This window comes from Antrostomus carolinensis, unplaced genomic scaffold, assembly GCF_000700745.2.
Source record: "Antrostomus carolinensis isolate BGI_N321 unplaced genomic scaffold, ASM70074v2 scaffold972, whole genome shotgun sequence".
Classification (NCBI taxonomy): domain Eukaryota; kingdom Metazoa; phylum Chordata; class Aves; order Caprimulgiformes; family Caprimulgidae; genus Antrostomus; species Antrostomus carolinensis.
The window spans coordinates 2222-22238 of NW_010301346.1; the positions used below are offsets into that span (position 1 = coordinate 2222).

The 20017-nt window shown below is 41.2% G+C and overlaps 1 protein-coding gene across 1 annotated transcript in view; it reads right to left on the minus strand.

Moving 5' to 3' along the window:
- Window positions 1-406: 406 nt before the first annotated feature.
- LOC104521412 (WASH complex subunit 2A) overlaps window positions 407-20017 on the minus strand; it is a 36555-nt gene continuing 16944 nt past the window's right edge. The window contains exons 15-29 of the mRNA XM_029083869.1: window positions 19429-19521; window positions 18826-18930; window positions 17356-17472; window positions 16028-16191; window positions 15475-15583; window positions 14380-14565; window positions 13168-13350; window positions 12016-12144; window positions 11713-11808; window positions 10499-10618; window positions 8887-8949; window positions 7977-8189; window positions 5008-5619; window positions 4234-4408; window positions 407-888 (exon numbers count right to left, since the gene is read on the minus strand). Coding sequence (XP_028939702.1) covers window positions 752-888; window positions 4234-4408; window positions 5008-5619; window positions 7977-8189; window positions 8887-8949; window positions 10499-10618; window positions 11713-11808; window positions 12016-12144; window positions 13168-13350; window positions 14380-14565; window positions 15475-15583; window positions 16028-16191; window positions 17356-17472; window positions 18826-18930; window positions 19429-19521 — 2502 coding nt within the window. The 3' untranslated portion in view covers window positions 407-751. The remainder of the gene's footprint in view (window positions 889-4233; window positions 4409-5007; window positions 5620-7976; window positions 8190-8886; window positions 8950-10498; window positions 10619-11712; window positions 11809-12015; window positions 12145-13167; window positions 13351-14379; window positions 14566-15474; window positions 15584-16027; window positions 16192-17355; window positions 17473-18825; window positions 18931-19428; window positions 19522-20017) is intronic.

Consider the following 20017-nt stretch of genomic DNA (forward strand, 5'->3'; position numbering starts at 1 on the left):
TTTGGCAAATCCAGGCAGGTGAAAAATCTCATTTAGTGGCTTACAACTTGAACAGAAGACAATGTTAGGTTTCTGCTGTTTTCATGAAGCAGTAGGTGCTCATCTGTAACACACTGTTTCTGGCAGAGAAGTTTCAACCATTTTTATTTTTATAGACCACATTAGCTGCCAGTATGAAGTATCTTATCTCTGTCTGGTGTCAAGTCCTGCACTAAGGTTTGTTAACTGCCTGATTACATAAGAGAATCTGTACCTGATAACAGAACCCAGCCTTACCCTAACATTAGCTCAGTAGATTGGCAGCTGACTCAGACAAGCATGGTAGTGGTTTTGATTGTTTTCAAGTCATCATGTAGAAGTCCTTAGCAAGCAGTAAAGAGGAAAGTAAGACATACAGACAGATCTGGTTCAACCGACTCCATTTACTATTTATCAATTATTTTCTTTATAGGTCTGTTCAATAAACAAACTATACTTTGTATAACAGATTCCTTTGTTGCAGGTATTGCACAGGCTATATTAATCTGGGCACCATGGAAACAAGAAAGCAGGACATTACTGTCTTTTTTAAAAAATATATCATTTAGCACAATTAGACCCAGCACAAGAGAATACTAACCATTTAAAAAGGGTAATCTCATTTAAATATCCACAGCCATCTCATCTCAGCTCTACTGGATTAGAGAATCCAGAGTATTAGTACTGGTCAGGGTATGCGGAAGGCCTCCTCTCTGCAACACACTCCCCTGGGCTACTGGTCTCCAAAGGCATTCAGCGGATCATCAAATGTGCTCGGTGTCTTGCTTTCAGATTTTGCTTCTGAGGTTGCTTGGGAAGATCTGCTTTTGGGAGTGGGTATCTTGACTTGGCTGCTAGAGAAGATATCATCTAAAGGGAAAAAAAAAAAAAGAAAAGAAAAAAAAAAGATAGATTTTAACGTGAACTGACTGCCAAACAGAAGTAACATTGTATGTAAGAGTCTCCAGCACGCAGCAATGACTGCCAAGGACATTCTGTGATAAACAAATGCCTTCCTGCTGCTTGCGTTTCTAGATGCATTTGTAAGGACATACGTGGGAGCTGTTAGCTCTAAGTCAAATTAAGAATATTTTTTCTTCTCAGTAGAGCAGAATAATACTTGTATTTTATAACATGTTCAAGGCCTCATAAGCATTTGAGAAGTACTAATAAATTAAACCTCCAAAATAAACTCCATTGTGCAAGTGCCAGATAACATCCCTCTTATCTAAACAGTAGCATCTGAGGAACCTGAGAGATCCGAGAGCTGTGAGAATACTGCCAAAGAAAATCAGAAGAGGAAAAGAGGAAAAGGTGGTACTTGCTAGCGACTACTGTTGAGACATCCACTAGCCATAAGAGAGTCTTAAATCTACAGCAAATAAGAATACAGCATAAATCATTTGAGAGCACAAAACAGCTAAGATGCAAGGAGGCAGAGAGCTACAACTGTTATCCTGCTGAATATTCAAAAAGTCTGTGTCTACAGTAATGAATCAAAATCTCCCACCACCTTTCTCAATACAAGCATTTCTGTTATTAATAACTAGGACCACAAAGTGGAAAAATAGATTGTTGCTATTAAGACAGAGTTCTCTCCTGAAGGATAACAACAGGTAGAAATGAAACCCTCCAACCTAGATACCTTGTGCCAGCAGCAGAGTTCACAGACCTGCAGTTCTTGCTGTGGCTAGTGCTGCTCGTGTTTAGGACTGTGCTCACGGAAAGAGACGGAGCTGCTTCCATACACATGCCAAAGTGTTGCCCTGAGGCTTCCTGGGCACACACAACAGCAGACCTTTTTCTATACACTAAGGTTTTAAATTTAGGATACTCAGATTATGCAATTGGACTATGAGGGGATTAAAAAAAAATTACAAGACTGAGATATCTGGATTGCTAGTGATTCACAAGGCCAGATTAAGTAGCAGATAACTGATCTTGAATTCCTACGACGAGAACACAGGACTCATAGAAAGGCTAACAGCCATTTATTGGTCCAGAGGGAAAAAAATAAAGGGTGTTTCAGCCTTCAGCATGTATCCTAACCTTGAGCAAAGGCCGAGCACGAAGTGGCCTATCACAATGTGCCTGCCCATCTCTTATTGCTACTTCTTCCATTCCAGCACGTCTGGTACTGTGCTGATCACAGGGATTACACAGGAATAATCCAGGACAGCATTTCAGCACAAGAGCAGTTTAGAAAGGGAGTAAAACAAAGTAATCCCCTACTGGCATCACTCCAAAGCAAGAAGCTATCACATGGATTAGCTTCACAGCAGAAGGAAAGTACAGTGAGTACCATCAGCAGCAGAGGTATCACTCCCATTTTATAACAAGGCTTAAGGAAAAGTTTTGGTCATGGAAAACAGTATTTGTCAATGCACAAGAAAGCTCAGCCATCATTTTGCAGACTGTCCCAGACAGGCAGAGGTGACATCAAGATGTTTGTGTCATCAGCCATAAGATCACTGAGGAGGCTAGGGGGATAAACACCTGAGAAAGTTTTTCTAATACTGCCACTGCAGGCCTAACGCAAACGTAGTGACTAGAAGCTGTGGTAGGACAAAGAAGAAAAGCAGCTTGCAGCCTCCACCCCTCAAAACTGCACACACTTACTGTTTGATTTGCAGTAGAAAGGATGTCCTAGGAGAATAATATACAGCCTTGATAAAGGGCTACCACAATCACTTAGGCCAACCCTTAACGTGAAGTACAGGCAAGTGCCAGTTGTATCACTCTGCTGCCAGGAGGGCATCCTCACCATCAGGCATCTTCCCTGCACTCCTCTTGGTGTTCTGGATCTCCACAGCTTTGGGCACTAAGAGAAGCTGCATACCTATGGCTGCACCACAAAACAGTCAACGCTCTAGAGAAAGATGAAGTCTGTCAGATACAAGGTGCTGCAGGTGCTATAGGTATCAAGATCAGATGTGACATCAAGCAACAAGCTCTAACACCAGAGTAGATGTCAAAAGTGGAAGTGCAAAGGAAAGGTTCTCTTGTGGCTAATTTTCCAAGATACTTTCAAGTGGCACTCCACAACTGTTTTTTTCAACTTGAGGTCCAGATTTGTGTGCTGAAATATTTGGAAGGGGCAGCTGTTTGGGAAATTATTTAATTTGCTATAGGCTACATGAAAAAATGTAAATTATTAAAAAGATATTTTAATCATCCAGTATGTATTTTAAATATCTTGCCTGCAAACATTTAAGTCTTATTTCTTATATTAGCTGAGAAGGTTTTGAAAATATCAAGATGTTCATTTTCTGGCAAATTTTCTAACACATTCACAGACTTCAGCCAGGTTATTCCATCAGGCTGGAATGCTTAACAGCAGCCCAAGCAAAACTGCAGGTAATCCTGCTCTGGCAGGGGGGTTGGACTGGATAATCTCTCGAGGTCCCTTCCAATCCCTAACATTCTGTGATTCTGTGAAAATGCTGATAAGTCAGATTCAATTTGAATAGGTTAGAAAGAATGAAGACTGACAAGAATCAAAGCTAGAGGAGGTTTTTTGTTTTACTTTGTTTTTCTTAGGGGAAAAGAAACAGATGCAATCCCAAAGAAGAGCCATAAACATGAAAAGCCTGAGAACAGACACAGTCAGGGATCAAATTACTTTTACTACCTCCACTGATGGAGAACAAGAAAGGAGCATGCTTTGCATCATTTCACATTACTATATGCTGCTTTTTCAACAAATTATAGAGGGCACACTTGTGCTCTCTGGTGTAGTATTTGTAAATTGTTCTAGGTATACACGGATATAAACAAAATCTTACGGGCTCCAGGGTAGTGAAGGTGGGGTGGGAGAAGATGCTAATTTCTTCATAGCAGTGATTAATCTGAAAGTATGATACAAAAAGCTGTGCAAATTGAAACAGAAAATGTATCTCTTGGAGCCATAACAGCATTAGATTAGTCTATTACTCCAGACAAGAGAAATTTTCTAATTCCCACAGATGAGAAAATCCCTACAGAAATTACATTATTCCTTCTCTCAGAAGAATTTTATACACTCTCCTAAACCATTTAAATGCTGTGCTAGTTCTGCAAATCCAGGAAGTTCTCATCCAAGGTTAAAATCCAAAGATGACCAGAGATTTCAGAGCAGTTGAAAAGTTAAAATAAAGCAAAGGGTTCTAAAACATCTCTGATGAATGCAATTCAGGACAATATTGTGAGATTAGCAGCAGGACATTAGAAACTTACCCATATCATCATCAAATATGGATTTTTGTTCCACCTTTTTCTTGGTCTTCTTTTCTTTTGGTTTTACAGTGAGATCCGCAAAAATATCAATGTTATCATCAAACAGGTTAGTCTCTGGTGGTTTCTCTTTTGCTTTGTTCATTGGTTTAATTGCCTCAGTAGCAAATATATCATCCTTGGAGCAAAGCATAGGGATCATCAATACACAACACATTTCAAGAGAATCATCAAGTTATCTGTACACAACATCTGAGATATTTAGAAGACTGACAGTCTTGGGCTTCTCCAACCCACGAAGTTTGAGTTCCTTCTCCCTGTGGAGGACTCAGGAGAAGTACCTTAGCATGGGATTGTGCAGAGATCAAGTACAGCACACAGAGGATTGTACCAGCTGCCTAGCCTGCCAACTTTATTCCTTTTTTTAAAAGGGTTATTTGAGCTGCTGTGCATTGAACAGGCAGCTAACAGATAAGAACCAAATACTTTATTACTCTTAAAAAGGTCATAATCATAGGTGTGTCGTCCCAGTACAGTGACAGGCCTGCTCTGTGTTAAGGCTCCACCTTTTAACCTACTCTTGCTAATAAGAGAGTGAACAACCAAAAAAAGGGGTTCCTATTGCCCAGTAGCAGAGAGTAATTAACAGTTTACTTCACTGCCTATCCTGCACATCCCATCCTATTCAGCAGCCTCCATTAAGCCTGTGTTTAAGTAGATGGTTCTGCATAAGGCCCCGGGGATTAAAGAGGCCAAGGTGGCAGGCTCAAACATTACCTCAAAGATGTCTTGGGCAGTAGGGTCAACAGGTTGCCTGACAGCAGATTTCAACTCCTTTTTTCCAGTTTTCTGACAAGCAAAGAGCGCGTCTTCCTCTTCCTCGAAAAAAGGTATAGGGCTGCTTTTTGTTGAAGATTTTTGCTGTACAGGCTGGAAGAGATCAGTGCTGTCCTGATCACCCAGAACAGACAGATCAGGCTTTTTCTCCCTGCCCTTGATGGGTTTGTTAGCCACACTGTCTGTCATTTCCTCCTTTAACTTTGATTGTGTAGCTGGTCTGGACGTTGAGCTGCTTGCAAAAAGGTCTTCTGATTCAAACAGATCATCCCTTTGGTCTGTGGAATCTGGAGGGAGGAGTGAGTTTGTCCCAGCAGGCAGAACACTGCTGTGAACTGGCAGCGACAGGCCAGAGAAAAAGCCATTTTGCTTGGACTGTGCCTCAGTAGCAAGAGGCTCCTTTATGTTCACTATTGCTGACGTTTGTTTTGGTGGAGATATTTGTGATTCTTTAGCACTGTCCAACTCCTCACTCTCTTCAGACTCTTGGGCAGCTAGACGGCGGGCCATTCTGCTAGGAGGTCTTCGTTTTCCTGTAACCTTGATCCTGGTCTGCAAGAAAGGAGTAAAAGCAGAGCAGGGTTATATAGAAGGAAAAAAAACCCCACACTTCACAGACTACAGATTAGGATTCCTGTTTCGTTTCCTGATAGCACTTGGTCTGCCTTCACAACACTGCAAGTAACATGCATGACCCATTTCATACTAGCACAGTGACACTGAATTAACTACAAGTTCTGCTCATAGGTCTGGTTTAAGTAACTTAAACAGCTACATGTACATTTAAACAAATGATCAGTTGGGAATCTTGAGCAAGGAATGCTGAGCAGACACTGATTTAAGTTGCATGGTTCCTGCTGCTTCTCCCTGTATCCTCAGCTCAGCATCATCCATTCTCCTCATTTTTCAGAAAGTAGAAAGATGAACAAGTGGGACATTTAAGCTTGGAGCAGTTTGCAGCAAGGTTCAGAAAAATAACCCAGGACTTTTGATCTGCTGCCCTCTGGTCATTCCACAGTAGGTGGAATTGGGGTACAGAAGCAACAGCAGTCGCAAGTAGGGAGTCACAACACAGGTCAGTAAGCCACTCCAGCCTCTTGGCTTTAGGTAATACCTCAGTCAGTCTCACAGCTTGCTAATCCAGGAGCTTCTGTGGTGCAGTTAGTCTGTCCAAGTCATGACTAATTATATTTTCCATTTAATTTCATTTTATGCATATAGCTTGCTGCAGGTTCATTCCCCTGCTGCTTTTAAAGAAGCATCCCTGCAAGTTTCCATTATAGCCTCTACGATATCCCACAGAGACAGGAGTATTCACACAGGTAGGAAACAGATCAGTACAACCTCCTCTTCCCTTTTGTTAATTGTTGGGTTGGAATAGAAGGAATCTAGATGGATATGCTATAATACAGTTTAAAGGAGCCATGTGCTTTTGTAGAAGCTCACTATAGAAGCACATCTGCCTTCAGAGTTTAGGGCTGTATTGATCAGAGCATGGCTGAAAAATAGGAAAACTATGATGGAAGGGAGATGCACTTGAAATAAACTGATCTGTACTCCACATACTGTTCTTTGAAAGGACAGCCAGAATGCTGGGTAAATTGCTTTGTTCCAGCCTTTGGAAAAAAGTGCATTTGGCTGCATGTATTTACAGCTTAAACTCAAACTTGAAAGGTTCAAGAAGCAATGACACACCAAAATTAAAACATGTAACCTGAGCCACAAAAAACATTCACTGTATAGTTGCACAGATTATACTTCTCAGATTACTTCTGTAAACAAACATGAATCATGACTATACCAACATGAACATTCAGGATTGACCATATGCAGCTGCAGTAGCTCTATTCTTTTGCAAGCCTGTCTGTTTAAATGTATCCTGATAGAGGGTTTTGTCTGTTTTGCAGGACATGCTGCTGTTGGAAACAGCTATGCCTACATGGTAATGCATTAGCCTGATGTACAAGCTTCAAACCCATTTGACACTAAGGGGTCGTGTTAGCCATTGTGGTGACAGCTGCTGCATCTTCCCAAGTCATCTCTGCTGCTCATCTAGTAACGAACAGCCCCAGCAGCATTACGGAAAGAAAGAACAAAAGTTAAGATCTTAAGTTATCTTATTAAAATTGCTGCTCTTGGGAGACCCAAGAGATATATAAAATCATAAGGATCCAGACCAAATCTCAACTACATGGTTCAAGCTTTTTTTTTTTTTTTTTGGCTTTTTTTTTTTTTTTTTTAAAAAAAGAACCACTATATTTTTAATTTCAATATGCATTTTGCAGTCCATAAAGTAAAAGGTATGAATAAAAAACAAGCGAGTCAGGAGGCAGAGATCTGCTATGTCAAAAGCTGCAACACTTTTTTGTTTTGCCTTAGCCTGGGTTTTTTCTTTACAAGCCATGTTTTTGTTTGAAAAATAATTGCCAGTAACATTTCAGCACAACATGACATTTTTATACACAGAGGACGTAAAGGTCAACCTACAGCAGTGATGCGTTCTTGATATCTTGCCACAGCAGCTGTCCACAATGTATTTTATAGTTAGCCTAGAGATGCCATTTTTATAGTTTTCAGGTTGCGATCTCCTGGCACAGGACAAGATGTCATGCTAAAATACCTTTAACCTATAGGAAAAACCACTGTATTTGGGCAATGTACACATGTACCTTAAAAAACCCCACAGAATTAGGCATATGCATAAGGCCCTTACAGAGCTAAGAATGTAGTAGGCTTGACTTTCTCTTCAGTGATCCATGGAAATGAGAAGGGATTAGATTTCCACACCTCCATTTAGATTCAGATAGACCACACTGTTAGCAGAACCTGAATACCAAAACACAAATTCCTACACAAGGACAGACTGTGTTTTTAATCCCCCTTTCTATCCTCCTAAATACCAAGGTTACCTTATTGGCGTTGTGCAATGTATCTGCTTGCATAGGCTGATCAAAGCTTACACCTAGTTCTTCATTGTTTCCTGCAGCAAAGAAGGCTTCGCTGTTCTGTACATCCTTGGGGTCATGCAATGGAGTGTCCAGAACTGGTAAGGGGGACTTTGCATTGGAGACCTTAGGCATTACACCAGGTAGTAAGGCTGCAGGGTTAATAGCTAAGTTAGCCTGCAAAACATACAAAACAAGAACATACACACAAAAAGAGACCACTTTAATACTGCACAAGAGCAAGCATAGCTCCAGAGAAGCAGCAAGAATTAGCGCGTGTAAGCATTCAAGTTCTACTTCTACAAGTACCTGGCCTTTCTCACACCTACGCACTTCTGTGTCTCCCACGTCCTCTGTCTCACTAAGTCTGTGGAGTGCTCAACACTATTATTCTGTATAAGAGCTTCAGGAGCAGCACAGCCACATTATGTCAGACTGAACACCTATGTAGCTCATTATCCTGTCTGAGGACAGCAATGGTTCTAACGTTAAGAGTGATACTGTGATATAGAAAGTTATTAGTCAGAAGAGGGACATAACTAAAGCCCCAAACCCCTAAGAGTCTCTGAACATACACCTAGGAGTTTCTAAACACATTTAAAATAGTGCTGAGAAAATAGTAGGTCAAAGAGGAGCCCACCCTCTGCCCCAAAAAATAGAGTAAATAGTGCTGCTCAGAGTCAGGTCTGAAATGGGAGAGTGAAATAATATTAAACATGCAGTATAGAAAAATTAATAGAAAATATGCCATCTGAAAAAAAATGCAAGAGTAAGGTAAAGAAATAAAAAGATCTTGTTTCAGGGAAAGCCATCAGTGAGGCAAGGAAGATTTTAAAAATTTTTTTTAAATCAAAATGCCAGTAAAGTTAATTACTTGTAGCTTTCCAATCCGAGATGAGGGCTCTTTGGTTTTAATGGGAACAGGACCTGTAGATTTCTGCACAAAATTACACTGGGTTAAACAAGTGGACAAGTTGTTATCAACCAGGCCATAGTTTGCATTTTAATATAGCTATAGAAAACAGCTCACTGCTTACCAATTTCTTCTGAAGATACCTTGTTAACATCACATTCTACCACCAGAGCTACAGTCACTTGATTTTCAGCTTCAGTTCCCCATCCATTATTACATTTCATTCTACCCAATATTATACTTTGCCATAGTAATCCAGTAACTTCCATTTTCTCCAGGTCACACACAACACCAGTCAAATCAAACTGTGACAGCTACCCTCCCTCCTTGCTTATTCCCTCCCCTAAGACCCTCTGAAGGCATGCTGACAGACCATGGTATAACTAACTTTTCTCTTTGCGACTGGCTGCAGTAGGGTTAGAGACTTCAATGGAGCCCACACAGAAGCCAAGAGGGCTACAAAACTGTACCCCTAAGCCTGCAAATAAAACAACGTGAGAGCACTCCTCTATAGAAAGCAGGCTATCAGTGCCAGAAATAAGACTAGACTAAGGGAGTAAGAGCAGCTGTTTAGTCTGAAGGCTTGGGTCAATTCTAGGACTCAGGGATGAACTAAATCAGCTAAAGTGCCCTTCCAAGAGCTTGCTCTCCACAAGTTTGTAGTCTACCATGGTTCTGTGAGCTAGGCTGTAATGCAGGTGGTGTGACTGGGCAGTCAGAGCTCCTTCAGACAGGCCCAAGTAACTGAAGGTTTGCAAGGGTTAGGACACTGGTTTGGGAGTGTTGATAGCATGACAGAAGAATCGCAGTGTCTGAGATCTTTCTCCACTTAAATGCATGTGGTGTTCTGCTGAACCTTAGACAGGCTGAGATCATTCCTATAGCAGGCTGTCGTAGCTACAAAAAAGGGAAGATGAGCATGGTTCTACCCTTCACCATAAGGGAAGACAGGCTAATTACTAGCCCTACAGACTTGCTCTGTGTTCCTCACCGCAGGGGAGAAAACACAACACCCGCCCCCTACAACGAAAAGCTAATCTCCTACAGATGGAAATCCAATAAGCAGCCCTGGTGAGGCACAAGCCAGAATTCAGATCCAGACTGCCTCTCCCAGAGACCCTTGGTTATGCAAGATTAAGAACAGGAATGTTTGTTCATCATAAAGTCTTCAAGATATGATTCTCAGCAGCCACAGATTTGCACTGCATGCCCTGATCTCCTTTCTGAGAAAGCCTACCTATACTTTAAAGATCACATTCACTCAACAGACGCTGGCACTTCAGAACATCATTTTCAATCCAACTGGACCCAAGGTGCAGTTCTTCACTGCCTTGTACTTTGCCCTTAGAAGTGTGTGGGCAACGAATAAAACACTGTATCAACAGCATTTAAACTTCTTGCTAGTAAGAGTGCACCTGCTGATAAGGAGAGACAAGTTTGGCCACACATTGCTGCTTTGCAGCCAATGAATCCAGGCATTAGTTCTGATCTTTTCAAGAGACTTATTTAAAACAAAATGATACTTCTCCTTTTTCTTCACATGCTGTTCAAGGCACAAGATTTAAGTACTTGCCTCTGTAGTTACTGCTTTCAGAGCTTCATCTTGTTTGGCACTTAAAGTATTTTCTAGAAGGTTATTGCTCTCCAAGGAAGGGTCAGTACTGGACTTGAGTGTTTTCTTCTCAGCTATTTTCTGAAAGCATTAAGAGCACAAGTCAATATGAATCATGTAAAAAACATGGTCTGCAGATTAAAAAAACAAAACAAAACAAAAAACCCCTCAAAAACAGCAAGGAAAGCTTTTTAAAATCTTGCTTCCATCTGAAAAGACAACTAGCCACATCTTTCAACTCTGCAATGCATAGTAGGCATTGCCTTTTGGCTCTGCAATGACAAGGGCCATCCATTCCTCCGTTCCTTTAGCCTACTTCAACCTTTGCTGTCTATGCTAACGATAAATAATGAGAGTTTCAATAAACTTACAAATGCATACATCCTTCCTCATGCATAGGACAGCAGGGAAAATAAAAGCACAAAGCTAGCTAAGGAACACTGCTATTTTTATGTTTCCAAGCAAACAGGCTCCACATATAGCTGCCAAGTGCTAATTACTTAAGACCACCCCTTTCCACAGTCCTCAAAGAAACTGTTTTCAGGAACTATTGCCAGTTTTCTAGCCTAACTTCCAGCTATAGACATGAAAATAAACTAAAGTAAAAGCTGGCTTCAATTTAATTAAACTAAATACATTTAGAGTAGCAGTTCAGAATGCACGTTAGGACCTCAGACCATGTGTAATGCAGTGTAGTTCATTACTGTAGCTGCTCACACTCTAAAAGCAATCCAGTGATCACAAGGATTTTAATACCTCATTCATTACCTTAAATGAAATCAACCTTCAGAGACTTTAATTACACAAGTTAGAGCAAGGCTCATCAGTCACGCATGAACTACAAGGAAATAATACTAGCAAGTTAAACAATAAAACAATTAGACAATACAAACTCCACTACTCTTGCTTTCTGCTCAAGTGTGTTCTCTTACAGCTAGGCCAGTTCCAGTGGTACACAAAAAGAAAAAGAATCCAACCTCTCATCCCAGCTTTGGGAGACCTAATGCATCTGTTTGTTCCTTATGTCTTCAGGGTCACAATGGCCATTTCTATTCTCCCAAAAAGCTTTGAGAAGTCACTTCATTTCTTGTGGGAATACATATGGAAAAAATCCCTTCCATACACTTCTTTCAAATGTATTTTATATAAGCCATTTACAGTGGAGGAACAGATACCGGAAGGCTTGTTTTAGCAGTACTGAAGAGATCATCCTCGTCATCATCCCCAAAAAGCCCTCCTCCAGATGATGGCTTCAGGATACGGTTTGCAGACTAAAGAGAAAAAAGATAAAGAAAAGATGTGTCACAGATCAAAAACACATCTCCTGCAGCCCATGATGCCTGAACTGGTATTAGCACTTGGCCCTCCCTGGAAATCAGTGACTTCAAAGCTGTGTTCAAACAAGGAACACCACTAAGCTGCACACTTCAGACTTTTTTTTTTTTAAAAGCAAGTTCAGAGGAGGACTTTGAACTCACCATCGACTTCTTGGGGCTGGCAAAGAGGTCAACGTCTGGATCATTGTCCTTCTGAAGTTTGTGACTGAAGAGGAGCTCTTCATCTTGAAAGACTCCAGTGCTTTTGGGACGAGTACTTGTCTCAGAAGCCTGGAAGGAGAGGAGAAAGGTCGACAGAGTGAGAAACTCACTCATTAAAGAGGTTATTTGCCTAGTGACAAGGCAGGTTACAATTCACCTGAGGCTACACTACAACTCTGGTAACAAAAATAAAACTTTAACTGCCAGTTTAAATATTACTTTGACCAAATTTGCAAAACTTAAAACGCAAATATTTGTATTCATATTTCAATTTTCTGAGAAGACATTAACCAAAATGTATCTGTGTCTGCTGACCTGAGATCCAGCCACTACTATTTGCTTGTAAAGCTTTCTTAGAAGGACAAAAAAAAAAGTTTTCAGTATGTTATCATGAGAGTACAGTAAGGTTTATATTTCAGTAAAACTTTCATGCCTTGAATTTTTCAGCTGAGGGTGAAGGACAGAGAAGTGAGAGGAAGAGAACCTGGTTAATTATCTTCCTAAGCTACCTTTTTAAAGAAGAATAAAATAAAATAAAAAACCTCAAAGTTGAAGGCCTGTAAAGCTATTACTCTTGCTATTACTATTGTCCCTGTTCTCCTCCTGTTAAAGCAAACACACCCCCACAATGAAGAACAGAACATATCGTCTGTCTTTGGCAAGAACTTGTACTTTCAAATTTGCTGGTGAGGGGGAAGCTTGACAGTCAAACATACCACTTTATCAGTCTTCCACTATCTGGCAAACCAACCAGAATCAGCTGCTTGGACACCAAAAACAATGCCTTTCTACAATCCTGGTCACTGTATGCACCCAGATCTGACTTTCAAAAGGCAAAGGCTCCACTGAATGTCTAGGATCTAGCATGCAGCAAAATGCTTTTGAGTTAGAGGGATAGAAAAATTTAGAAAGGGATTCAGGATCATGGGGAAAGGTGGGAATAATTTCTCACCCAAGAATCTGTAAGTTTAGAAATAGAGAAAGATTAGCCTCCATGACACAAAGAGAGGGAAGAGTAAAAACAAAACCTTGCCTAGAGTAGTAGAGGTAGAAATATTATTCCCTAGCGTTTGAGAACTTTTCTAGACTCACCACACCAATTTCTTTCTGTGTATTTTTAATGCCATCATCATCTTCCAGTCTCTCCTCTTCTTCCTCCTCAAACAAGCTTAACACTTTCTTAGCTTGAGTCTTGACATCTTTCTCCAGAGCTGGTGGTGATGTTGCAAACAGATCTGAACTGCTGGCTGGCTCTGAGGGTGTTGCTGCAAAAGGCTCCATCAAAAAAAAACAAAAAACAAAAAAACCACCCCCACATTAGCCTGTTATTTAGTTCAGGTTTGACCAAAAAACTACTAAGCTTTCTTGGTTAAATGCCAGCAGTGGTCAGAGTTCTGCAATCCATTACCAAGCAGACAACTATATTCAACTCACTTTTCATGAGCAGACAGAATAGCAACATGCAGATTAGCAAGAAACAGTAGATAAAGAAGGGAACACATTTTATGGTTCTGAAGAGAATACAAGTTTCCTCCTGTACCCTACACTGTAGCGCTGTTGATAAGCAGCTTCCTGCACAAGGTTTTCTCCTCATCCACATCAGGTTGCATGTACACAACAAGGCTGCTTTGCCATTATCTCCAAGGTACCTAGTTCATGCAATTTGGGATTCTTTGGAGTAGACAGCCTTACCTGAACCTTGAATGTGCTCAGGAAAGTGCAAAGCATGACAACTACTCTAGAAACTCATCAGCTGGTAATTCCCCAACAATCACTCAGTAAGACCATGGCCATGATAAAGATTCTACTGAAGCTTCTTCAATAATACACATCAATACTGTTTTGTAAAAGTCTTGTCCAGGAGAAATTCCTAAACCTGAAAGCCACAGCTACCAACACCATTTACAACTCATCAGACATGAAAAAAAGTTATTGAGCTTGAAGCAAAGACTAGACATTAGTATAGGCTATCTTTGAAAGGAAAGCTCTGTTCATGTGAATTAAAGATTACCCAGCCCACTCTGGAGAAAAAACTAAACACATTCTCCACCCCCCCAAAAAAAACCCCCTAAACAACTCTCTCATGCACGTCAGTTGGGAAAAAAAAACTTAAATGCCATTTAATCAATTTGCTGTTTGACTGACAAGTGATTTTGCTAAATGGAGACAAGAGTTACTCTCTCCTTGGCAACAGAAGAGGCAATCCAGAAAAAGAATTCTGTCCCAGAGCACCACTGTTAGCTTGTGTTTTTTTTTAAACTGAACCTTTACCCAACTTCTGATTAATGTAAGAAAATCTCTCACTTTTTCCTTTGTTTGCGGCCCTGCAACATCTGTTCCTCTAGGCACAGGAATTGCTCCAGGCTCTTCTAAACAGCACGATGTATCTTCTATCTGGTTAGACTTTGCTGTTTTATCTGGCAGATCTTCCTTTTCCTCCTTTTCTTCTTCATTAAAGAAAGGTGGTGTTTCCACTGGTTTTACTTTCTCCTGCAAAACCAAGAGAATGTTGGTGACACAAAACTGGTGGGGATATAAGAAGCATACGCTGCTGTGGGATAGCAGAGTCTCAGTTTGCCTTCTGCAGGGGTCTAGGACACTGGCAATATGCTTGCCTTCTACTTTTCCCCCATGGGACATTCTGGTTTGTGACGTTTGCTTTCTAGTATCATAGTTATCCAGCATCTGGTTAAAGAGTGCTGCCAGGAAGCAGTTGCAAGCTTAGAGCAGATGCCCTGGGAATCTTGTCTGGTTGTCACACCATTTTCTTTGACTGCCAGCAGCTAGACTGTGGCTTGCCTGTTTCTTCTTCTATTCCCAAGCCTATTGTCTTTATGGGCCACGACAACTGTTTTCCTGGTAAGCAGAAAGGCAAGAGCAGGGTGGGGGCAGCACACACACAGGCACAGGAATTCCCACTACAGATACAGCTGTCCTACTCTCAATTCCAAAGCACAACCAGACAGGCAGTACACTATGGGCTAAGCTCATAAGACAGAGGACAGCATAAGCAGCCTCAACACGGGGCCAGTAAGATCTGAATCAGCTTGGGTTGAGGTGACACAGTCACCCTAGCTTCACAGTCAGCAGTAAGCTGTCTGTTCCTTTTAACAGTATTTTATGGTTGAGAGGTCTCAAACATCCTCAGGAAGGGCTTTTATCATAAACCAAACAAATTTAGGGTTAGTGGTCAAGAAAATTTTGAAATCTCTATGAGGCTGATAGTAGTAATAAGTTTTACATGTAAGAGTTCAGTCTGCCCTATTCCCATTCCCAACTTGCTAGAACTACCATTGTCTAAAACAAGTCACTGACTTACATTCAGTACCTAACATGGAAGATAAACTATAAAAAGACTAAGTGTTCCACATTATTTTTAAAAGAAAGGGGAGGTACCACTGCAGCCTTAGCAGCTGAAGGAAGTAGCGTTGATTGGGAGCTGAATAGCGATTCTTCATTAATAGCATCATCTTCAAACAACAATGATACCTTCTGTGGCTTTCTTTGGCTGCAGTGAGAGAGAAGAGAAGAGAAGGGGGAAAATTCAGTGCAAACATTTCAGAGGCCACACACTGCATCTGTTTAAAACTATCAGTTAGGACCACTACTTGCAGCAAGTGGTCCCAGATACAGCACTCAGCTTCCTCACTGTCCCAACAATTCTACTGCCCTCCCTTCTTTTCTGCAGAAGTGAAGATAAAAAGAGGTCAAGAGGATGTAATATTGGAGGCAGGGAAACAGAGAGCCCAGTTCAGTGGTGGCAAGGAGAATGATCCACCACGGATACAGAAAAGGTAAAAGAGCCCAGCGCTGCACCATTCCCACTCACACACCTCTACTTCTGCCTCAGCAGCAAGGCACAACACTTGTAATATGCCTGGGTCCATCTGGTTTTGAAGACACTGCTGGGCTGTTCTGAAAAAATGTCCCCCTCTCCCATCCCAGGACTCACCTCTCTTTGGTGATTGCAAATAAATCCTCCTCATCCTCTTCCTCAAAGAGGCTCGTCTTCTTCACAGCTTTAGCCTGACTGACAGTGCTAGCTGGTTTTGCAGGGTCCTCTTTTTGGTGATCTTCAGAAGGAAGTTTAGCTGGCTTGGAGACATTCCAGTGTTCCTTAAAAATAAGGAATACTTAAGTTTTCTTTTGTGTTGGTTAAAAAGCCACCTTCCCATTTTCTCTAAGCAGAAACACTTAAGCATCTTGGCAGTTACAGGAGTAAGGTTACCCAGCAGAACTTGATTTGTGCCACTAAAATAATGAGCAAGTTTGATGTATTGGGGGAAAAATAACCCCCATCAAGCAAAATGAAAAAAACCACAACACTCACACCCAAGACACCTCATTAATTTCTGGGGTTGGGAGAGTTTTCTGGCTTGCGTGTTTTCTCATTCCCAGAATTTCAAGTGGTTTGCCCTGTTCCCCACCTCTGTTCCTCCCCTTTCTGAAAGGAACTACAGGCATCTTAAATTATGACCTTGGTTTAGTCTACATTAAGATAAAAATGTATCTAGGGATATTACTAGTATCAACTAAACAAGCAATTACAGGACAGGTAATAAAAATTAAATCTACACAAGAGAGTAGTTTGGGGGGGTGGGAGGGCTAGAAAAGAGTCTGGATCCTATTAATGTGAGTTAACTCAGAGACTTTCCAGAGAAGTTTTTAATTTTCTTAGTGTCTCTGGCTTTCATTTAACATGCAGGACAACTAATCTGACCCTAGAAGACGGCTGCTCTCTGGGAAGCCTAATCATTTATGTTTCATTTTTCCCCACCCCTAGATTAAAAAAAAAAAAACAACAAACAACCAAGCCACAAAAAAACCCCCATACAAAGAAACAAAAAAAGCAAACAAAAATCCCCGAACACCACCACACACAAAAAACCCTGCCCCAAAAACCCAAAACAGAAAAACTCAACCACATATCTGTCTAGAACTGCTAAAGTTTCCTTACAGAAATTAAAGCAGTAAGAGCAAACTTATTTTTCCCTTTTAGTACTTTTAAGTCAGATTTGTTGGCAGTAGCCTCCATTTGCTATCAGTCTTTCTATATATTACACAGAAAATACAAATTTTCTCTTCCATGTGACTTTTGTTGTATCTAGATCCTGAGATAATTTGACCCAAGAATCAGACAGCTTCCTCAGCTGCAGGGAAGTCAGGCGAGTGGAGTGGGTATGGCATGTGGACACAGCAGAGTTTCCATCTCCACAGTTTTATGGTTTGCCCAGCATAAAGCACAGTAAAGCCTTTCAACCAAATCTTACTCCTCAGTACCTCCTCATCACTGCTGAACAATAAGCTGGAGGCTTTCTTGAGTGGCTCCGACTGTTTTGCTTTCTCTTCCAGGGGTTTTTCGTGTTGCTTCTTGGCAGGGACCACACCAAAGAGATCCTTAAAATAAAATTTAAAATATATATATAAAAAGAATTCAAAAGGCAAAGCTACAATGAAAAGCTTACTGAGAAGTCAGCAGCCTGCAAGACACTGTTACCACCCACTTCTGAGATGAGCAGGACAGAGAAATGGTGTTTTGTGAACCCTTTTTGAAGACAATTTCAAGTGTGATACAGTATTCTGGTACAGGGAATTCTATGCACACAGCATTTAATAGACCAGAAGCTTGTAAGCACACAGCCTGGTTTTGGCCCACAGAGTCTCCATCATAAGGCTTGACCAGCAGCCAAAAACCACCACACAGCAATTCTGTTGCACAGCAGCTAGCACAATGGGGCACTGTCTCTACATCTACATAATGAAATAGAGAATGAAACCTAGTCTGAGAGGACATGCAATAGGCAAGCTGAACCACTGCTACTGGGCAAGGCTTCCACCTGAAGACATTTATGCAGATTATTATATAGGCATCAGAATATACAAAAGCATATGTCGACTTCACTACCTAACACTTATTTATGCTTTTCTCCACTCAAAACTTGAACTTCAGTTCTGTAACACGACCTCCACAGCAGATACCAGAGACCTCACCACATTACAAAATGCTTCATTTTACTGACAGTTGCTTCTGAACAGCTCCTATTCAGAAAGGTGATCTGGAAGCATCCCCATCTTGAACAGAAAACCTTTATCTTGAGTTTGCAGAAGTCCCTTATCTTATGGCTCTGAGCAGGCCTCCTCTTTGCCTCAGGTTTAGACCATGAAGGCTGCAGGCTCAGAGTTGAAAGATCTCTGGAGAGTGTGTGGGAGGAAGAGGGTGGAAAAAAAAGATAAGAAAAGCACATACTAATTAAAAATTGTTAAGTTTCTTGCACAAACTGTGCTCTGTTCTCAGTTTCTACAATAGCAGCCCCAATTCTTTCACACTGAAAAGCAAAAAAAGGAATTCACCAGGCATGACACAAGGGAAGCAAGAAGTCATGCAGGTAGCTAGGTACCACAGACCAGGATAAAACAGCTTCTTGAAGCTCATATCAGTTCTATTGCTCAGTGTTCTCCACTCCTATCAGAGGGATAATATCCTTCATGTTTAGGTCCAGAGATGATACGCACTGACTGCAAAATACTAAAAAGACAGCAGGAACCTGCAGGAGTCCCTGCTACCATTCTCCTCCATAATGCTGTCCACATGCTCAGAACTGCTACATAATGCAAGTCTGATTTAGTGCTTTAATTCAGAGCTCCATTTACAACCTTAGTGTTGTAAACTTCTTAGTATTTCCTTCTGCATTTGCAAGAGGCTGTGCAGGAGGGTTCCATACACAGGCAGTATCAGGAAGTGGTACATACCTCTTCATCATCATCAAACAAGGAGAGCACAGCTTTTGTCATGGACTTGCTGGTGGGGAGAGATGTAGCTTTGGACTTCACAGTTTTACTTGATGAAAACAAGTCCTAAGCAAACCAAAGAAACATCACTTTGCAAAGCAATGCTACACATTTAAGAACTCTAAATGGAACATTCAAATTTTTCCTTTTAAAAAAGCGTTCAGTGTGCCTGTGAAGTAGGAATGCACCAACCACCTGCAACTCCACAGGGATTTCCCTCAGTTTTGCAGATTAATTGCTAGCTGGAATCTGAGGACACAAGATTAAACATGTGCAGTCTTTCATGATTCTTGTTCTTAATTTGCTGATCTTTCCCCTCTTCGGGCTCTCAATTTATGCCTGTGTGTACCACACAGGTTCAACTCTCTCAAGATAGGGAAAATGTTCCCAGAGATTTCACTCTTAGAGCAAGAAGGAACTTTCAGGATGGTTGGGAGCAGATGCATGGATGTCAAAGTTCCAAATCCCACAGATAAGTAAGGAGTCCCCAGATAAAAGTGGACTGAAGTTAGGGTGACACAGATCCCAAAGATTTCTGTAGGGATTTGTTAAAGAGATACTCACTTCAGAATCCTCCTCATCAGAGAAGAGGCTCCTCTGTTTTCTTGGAAGTGTTTCAGATAACGGCTTGAAGTCCTCACCTGAAGATGGTTGACTCTTTGGGACAAATAAAGACACCGCATCAACAGCCATTTAGATTCAGTAAGGGCAGGCACATCATATGACCCTTTCTAAGAGGCATGCTGGTGGCATGGGACAGGACACAAGCTTGTCACCCACAGGCTGAAGTCCAAAACTCACATGCTGAGTGAGTTCCTCACATGCAACCAGAGCTACACACCGGTGACTTGCAGGTCTTACCATAGGCGTCCCCTCCCACCACCATCCTTCTCAGCAGAAAGATGTATGCAGCAACTCATGCCAGGCCCCCTCATGAGTTAAATGAGAACGTTTCTTTTAACAATCTGTATTTCGTAAAGGAATACAGTTTGTGCCAGACATCGTTTCCTGCATTAGCACAGCACAGCCCCAGCCTGCCACCAGCTATAGTGCCATTAAACTCAGAATGATTCCAGACCCAAGCACTATTGTCAGCAAGCTTCAAGTATAAAACAGTCCTCATTTCCTAACAGAGCAGGAGTGGTGCTGCTGA